At 37.5% G+C, this 6,375-nt stretch overlaps 1 protein-coding gene across 1 annotated transcript in view; it reads right to left on the bottom strand.

Annotated features, from left to right (window-relative positions):
- The window catches only part of NMD3 (NMD3 ribosome export adaptor), a gene marked incomplete at its 5' end in the record, with an annotated part of 7,862 nt that extends 1,698 nt beyond the window's left edge, over nt 1–6,164 (bottom strand). Inside the window, 10 exons of the mRNA XM_010284656.1 lie at nt 438–510; nt 1,189–1,301; nt 1,978–2,123; nt 2,787–2,904; nt 3,174–3,270; nt 3,579–3,657; nt 3,834–3,924; nt 4,446–4,574; nt 4,959–5,039; nt 6,068–6,164. Coding sequence (XP_010282958.1) covers nt 438–510; nt 1,189–1,301; nt 1,978–2,123; nt 2,787–2,904; nt 3,174–3,270; nt 3,579–3,657; nt 3,834–3,924; nt 4,446–4,574; nt 4,959–5,039; nt 6,068–6,164 — 1,024 coding nt within the window. The remainder of the gene's footprint in view (nt 1–437; nt 511–1,188; nt 1,302–1,977; nt 2,124–2,786; nt 2,905–3,173; nt 3,271–3,578; nt 3,658–3,833; nt 3,925–4,445; nt 4,575–4,958; nt 5,040–6,067) is intronic.
- Nucleotides 6,165–6,375: the final 211 nt, after the last annotated feature.

Genomic DNA, 6,375 nt, shown 5'->3' with positions numbered 1-6,375 from the left:
CACTCTTTCAAAATCCAAAACAACACCCAAGTCTAAACTTGGGCAACTGTAAAATCAGCTGAACAAATGGTATAGCCAGTCTGTCAGTTCTAAGCTTTATATAGAATTTATATAGCATCTGTCAACTCACACTCTGGATTATGTCCTGAAGAGGCATACACACACTGGACACAGTTTTCACCACACAGTGCATGGTAATTTTAACAAAACCAACAAAGAGTAAGGTAAGTTAAAGTTAGCATGTTATTTAACCACCACTCAAAAATTTAAGAAGCGAGAAAATTAATTCTCAAAATTAGATGCTATTCAAATTTCAATACTAACAACCTCTTTTCCTTTGGCATTACAGAACTAGTGAGTATTCATTATAAAATCATATTCATTAATACCCCTGGGTAACAGAGAGAACTCTGTATAGAGAAAGAAAATGGTCTTACCACGTCAGGAATATTGTGTGGGTTCATCTTATTGGCAAACTCGTCATTTAAGTTGCAGTTAGCCAAGTCGAATCTAAAATTAAAATAGGTACTTTATCCTACCCTTCTATCCAAGTCAATGCATCATATGTTTGTATTAAAGAGCAGCACAGTATGTTACAGCTCCTGAGAAAGATGTTTCCAAATGAACTACAGAGCAAATAAAAAATACACAGCTGTCCTAACTACGAATAAGACTAAGAAGCTGCTGTTGCCAAATTCTTTTCAGTAGCACTCCCCAGCCTCCTGAAACCAAACAGCAATAGCTGCTGAGCTTCTGTTGGGCTTACAACCGCTCCAATAACATTCATGCTTAAGAATCACCTCATTTGCCTAATCTTACAAAAATTTCACATTTGTCATTACTGCATATGATACTCACTATCAAACAAAAAGATCTTGCCTGGTATTTTAAAACATCCCTCCCATCTATTTATGCCTAAATTGTTATTCCAGTCTGCACTTTAAAGTCGATACTTCAGCTCTCTTAGTACTAACTGCCCTTTTCACAAGGGGACTTCTGCTTGAAAAAAGATTTCCTGTATTAGGATCGTGTCTTCATGAACAAGGTGAAAGACACTATCCCTTTTGCTGATTTCACTTAGAAATCAGCACAGTTCAAAACTTTCTCGATGATACATAAGCCTGTAAAGAATCCAGAGAATTCAGTCAATAAATCATCATTTAATAAAAAACAAGAAAGAGAACAGACCCCAAGACAAGGTCACCAGGATTCAGAATGTGCCCCAAGTGAGTAGAGCAGAAATACTGATGATCTGTGTTCAACTCCGAGGTTTTCTGTACCCAGGCTTCAGCCAGTGTATGCTTGAGGAATGAAAAATAAAACACTCTTGTAATCAAATGCAGTTTAACTTGCTGTGCTATTAGAACATTCAGCGCTGCTATACTAGAGTTTTAAATGACTTTTGTAATTAAACTTGTATTGCTACACTAAGCATCCAATGTATTGCTTGCTACTCCTCATATCCCATCTTTACAAAAGTAAGGAAATGGACGTGCCAACCACTTTTCACAAGAATTCCACAAAGGCTGTTTCTGTAACTAGAGATGTGTTTTGGTGTTGGTTTTTTTTAACCTTGTAACTTTCAACCACATATAGCTTTGGCTGAGAAGAAAATGTTTCATACCGATTCATTAATTCTGATTAAAAAGAAATGCTTTTATACCTCAACAAAAACAATGTAATAATTGGAGAGTTGCAAAGCTAATATAAAATAATTTCAACCACCTTAGTAACAAGTAGAGTTTAAACTCTTCAACAGAAAATAATTTCTGAAAGTGGAATTCACCTAATGCCTACGCAATTTCCAAACCAAAACACTGTCCACGTCTTCCAGAGAAGAGTTTTTGCCAGTGGCAAGACACAGAAAAGCATACATCTGACTTCGCAAGGTAGAATGACCCAAAACAGAAGTTCAGCTGAGTTAGAGGAGGGAGGGGAAAGCCCAAAACATTCAACCAAATAGAGAGGAGCTCTTACCTTGTTTGATCTTGCCCCTGCACCTGCAACTTTTTTCTTTCCTTGAACCCTATTGATATCCATAATGATAAATTCCTCTAGTTGTTTTGGGTGGAACAAGCTATTGAAAGGGTGGCGCCAGTAGGTATTTCCATCAATTTCAGCAACTGGAAAAAAAAATCACCAGCATGGGCAATCACAAGTAGAGAATTTCTTGCAAAGAAATTAAAGGAAAAGGAAGCGTTTGCCAAAATTAAGGCAACTGCCAAATGCATTTTGTTCAAGTTTGCTATCGCAACACAAGTATTTAGGACATGATCCATATTGCAAATGTGTGTGATAAAAGCAGTTGATCTGTGACAGCCAAATCACCTATCACGTCTCTATTAGTGAGCACAGCCCTTTTTATTCACAAGAATAATTCTCCCAGATGTATCCTTATTAGAGGTATTTTGCTGGTAGAGCCTACCAGCTAACACCAGTCAAAGCACAGTGCTTCTGGTACCAAAGTGGCTAGAATCACAATCCAGAGAAAAACTAGATGCCATCTAACAGACCAATATACTTGACAAATATAAGTGCTTAGCAGACACCTAGAACACCCATGGACTTAACAGTGAGCCTGCACATTTTGCATAAGATACTACAGAAATCAAGCTTAGAGAACTACATCTTAGTTTGCTATTAAATTTCTACGTCAGTGATTGTACCGATAAATGTACAACAGTAAGTTCTAGAAATACAAATTTCATAAAAACAAAACAAACAAAAAATTGTGCCAGCAGAAAAATCATATGCTGCTGTAGTGCAGAAAAGAACCCCTAACTTACTCTGCAGAGTGCTAGGATCGATCAGGTGGATGGTACTTGTTACTCTAATGCACACACAGATCTGGCTCATGTTACCAAGACTCTGCGCCAGTTTTGGTGACAGACATACGACATTGTCCTGCATACAAACAGAAAATAATTTACACTCATATTTCCTTAATTTTTAATCAAGTCTTTAGAGAAATCTGAAATAGATTTCTGAACTTATTTTCAGTTCTCTACCCAATATCACCCAATAACTTCCTCAAGACAGCTGCTATCTGTACTTTCCATGACTGGTGGCAAGTAGATGCCCCCATCCCCCCAAAATATACAAGAAATCAGGCCTCCATCACCAAAACCAAACTCTACCCACTTCATACAATGCCCTGAAGATGAAATAACTACCTTGCATATTGGAACAATTTCCACAGAGAAAGTGCTTTTGTAATTGTAGGCGTTACTATGAATATCGTGTGAGATCAAACGTTGGGATGATTTTGACCTACAAAACATAAAAATAGAGCCTTCAGGCAGCAAAAAGGACATTACTTGAAAAAGGAGATAATCAGCAATGAAAGCATATAGCTGCGTACTACAAATCCAAAAATTAAGGAAATAGAAAAATGTATGAGGGTTAGTTTTACAATGGTGAAGTAGAAAACATGGGACTTCTATAGAAGGGATTTTGTCTGTCTTAACCAGAATACACATTCCTTACGCTTTCACTTACACAATTCTTTAAAAGTGAAGGATAAAAGACACTTCCTGAAAGTTTTTGGGTGTTCAAGGCAATAAACGTAAATTATATACCTAGATGGAACAGTACACTGAAGAAAGTCGACCATCTTCTGGGCCTGTTGCTTTGAAGAATAATAAAAATCCAGGCCATCTTAAAGAAAAGAAAGCTTGATGAACACAGCTATTTCAAGTACCATGTGTTTTTTTTTCAAATACAATACAAAGGCCGAGTAATCTGCTGCTTATCTATACATAGCTACTAGCACTCTTCTAATATAAAACAGGTCAGTCTATTCTACCTCAAGACTAACAAGTCACCTCACTTACCATGTATTTCTTTGATGCGCAGTGTATTTTGGTGAAGCCTGTGTTTTAAAATTAGCTGCTCCAAATAGTAGAAAGTTTTCTTGTGCGGAGTCTAAAACCCAACAAAGATAAAACCATCAAGGTTATTTAAGAACTGTCTAGTGCAAATGCAGTATCTCTGAAGAATAAACACTTATACTAAGAGATCATCTAGAGAAGGAACAGTCCAAAGTCTATTCCATATAACCACAAAGATTTCAGAGATGTGCTCTATTTATACCAAATTATTTAAAGGTGCTGCTTCTCATTGGTTGCTAAAGATACCATTTCTTTGAAGAGGATTTAAATACCTGTAAACAATCTATACAACTGTTTCTACCACTGCCCTAAAATACAGAAGGATACTTAGTAATTGACACAAGATCCTCTTGCCAGCCATCACCTAAAAAGAATGCTCTAGTAATACTGGACAGCAGAGGGAAAGTTTTTAAGATCAGTAAGAAAAAAACCCAACGTGAACACAAAATATATTACTGTGGCAATGAGTAAGTGTGAGAAAATAAAAAATTTATCCAAAGACTTGTCCACCTGATTGTTCTGCCATGAACAAATGAAAACTCAGTTTGCCTCTACCTTTTGTCTGACTTGCACTACAGCTTTCCAGAAATCCTTAGCTTCAATCCTATGACAGTCTTCACACATTTGAGACTGAACTATATATTCCACCACAAATACTTGCTGCAGAACTGCTCCATTTATCACCTGCAAAACAAAAGTTTAAAAGGTTTCCTCGTTAGTCCTGTTAAGACAGAACACTGGTTTACCACAGCATTCCAAAATAATTTACACACTATACTAAAACCATGGGACAGACAGCTATATTTGGGTCACAAATATTAGTAGTATTTCCCCAACTTTACTAGAACAGCTAATAACCTTCCTCAAACTGTGATGAATGGCACTTTAATGACAAAATTTAGGCAGGATGAAATCAGTATTCTTTCAAGATAAGCCATGCTGGATTTTACCAAAGAGAATCACTTATCTAAAATGTAATAATAATAACAACTAAAAATAAAATAAAATCATACTGTTTGTCATAAAAGCTTTTTAAAAGCCACATGCAGAATACTATGCTCTGGTTACCTCTTTCTGAACGGTCAGTTTCAGCTTCAGCCTCTTAGAATGTGGTTCGGTCCAAATAAAGCCTGCATCAATCAGCCGGACCTGCCGGGGGAAAGAACAAGAACTCAGCTACTTCCAGCAGTTGTGCTAGTACCTGTGTTACAACCATGCAGCTCTAACTACCACAAAACGCAAGCTTATGGTATAGTTCATAGTTCCTCAACCAAGTGAGGAAGTGAATAACCTTAATTAAAAACGTATGCATCGGTATACCAAACCCAAGTAGTAATGCTTAGTTCGAACACAGAGTCTGATCTTCCTAAAATAATGGCGACGCAACCTCAGACCGTCACACCACAGTCACTGAATGCACTACTCCGCAGCATCTCCGGATGCCATCTAATGATGAATTTGGATAGTACAATGGTCTCCTCAGGACTTAAAAGCTAATTTAATCTCTAAACCTAAGAACACGCAAATTTCCTGCAGCAAAAGATATTTTGTGTATTGAAGTACTAACCCAATAGCAAGAAGCTCGATAAGGCAATCTAATTCAAACCTTGATGACTGCGGTAACAAATCCAATTTTTTTGCCTAAAACACTGTCTCAGATTTTTTTCCTCTGGTAAGATTCTGAACCTAAGAGATATTTTATTCAACGTAAACATGTGACTTTCAATTTAATCTTTATATATAGACCTCTGCAACCCTCTTTCACACCGTCATAAACCAGGGAGAACAAGTATTGTATTTAAAAATGTGGAAAAAGAAAACTGTAAAACTAAGGTGCATTAAAAACATGTTTGTTTCCTTCAGTTAATTATGCTCAAGTCCCACCTACACAGTAACTATTGTGCAGTACACTGTATGCTTTGAAGTCACAGAATTGCACTGCAATAGCCTCCTCAGTGTGCTCGGAAATTTTTTGTTAGAGCCTGTCCTTACTGAATCCTCCAAAATTCCAGTATAGATTTATTGGAGATCAGATTGCTATTCTCTGTGTTTTATATAAATCAGCTGATAAGCTCTACACAAGCACAAATGGCTGCTCCAGAAGGACCGTACCCTGTATCAGTTAGCTGGACTTCAAACAGACATGCTATGAAATCCCAGCAGAATTAGCTACTCACCTTGCTCAGCGAAGCTTTGATTTTTTTAAGACACAAAGCGAGAAGCTCTCTTGATTCTAAAGCACACTGAATCCAGGTTCCTGGGGGCTGAAGATACCTACGATACAGGGAGCATTTTACAGCACACCGAAGCTGCTTCAGCAAATAAATCACTCAAAAGAGGAGCAGTTATTTCCCAAGCTTTCAGTCTTAATATCAACTATGCAGCTACAACCTTTGCCTCCCGGAGCAGTAAGATTCACGCATTCCAAGCGCATTCACGCTTCTACCACAGCACATTCACACTTCTCCCTCCCCGCCTCGACCAA

This window comes from Phaethon lepturus, unplaced genomic scaffold (genome assembly GCF_000687285.1).
Source record: "Phaethon lepturus isolate BGI_N335 unplaced genomic scaffold, ASM68728v1 scaffold28973, whole genome shotgun sequence".
NCBI classification, from domain to species: Eukaryota; Metazoa; Chordata; class Aves; order Phaethontiformes; family Phaethontidae; genus Phaethon; species Phaethon lepturus.
Note: the sequence above shows the minus strand (reverse complement) of the source record. Positions and strands in the feature narration are given on the sequence as shown.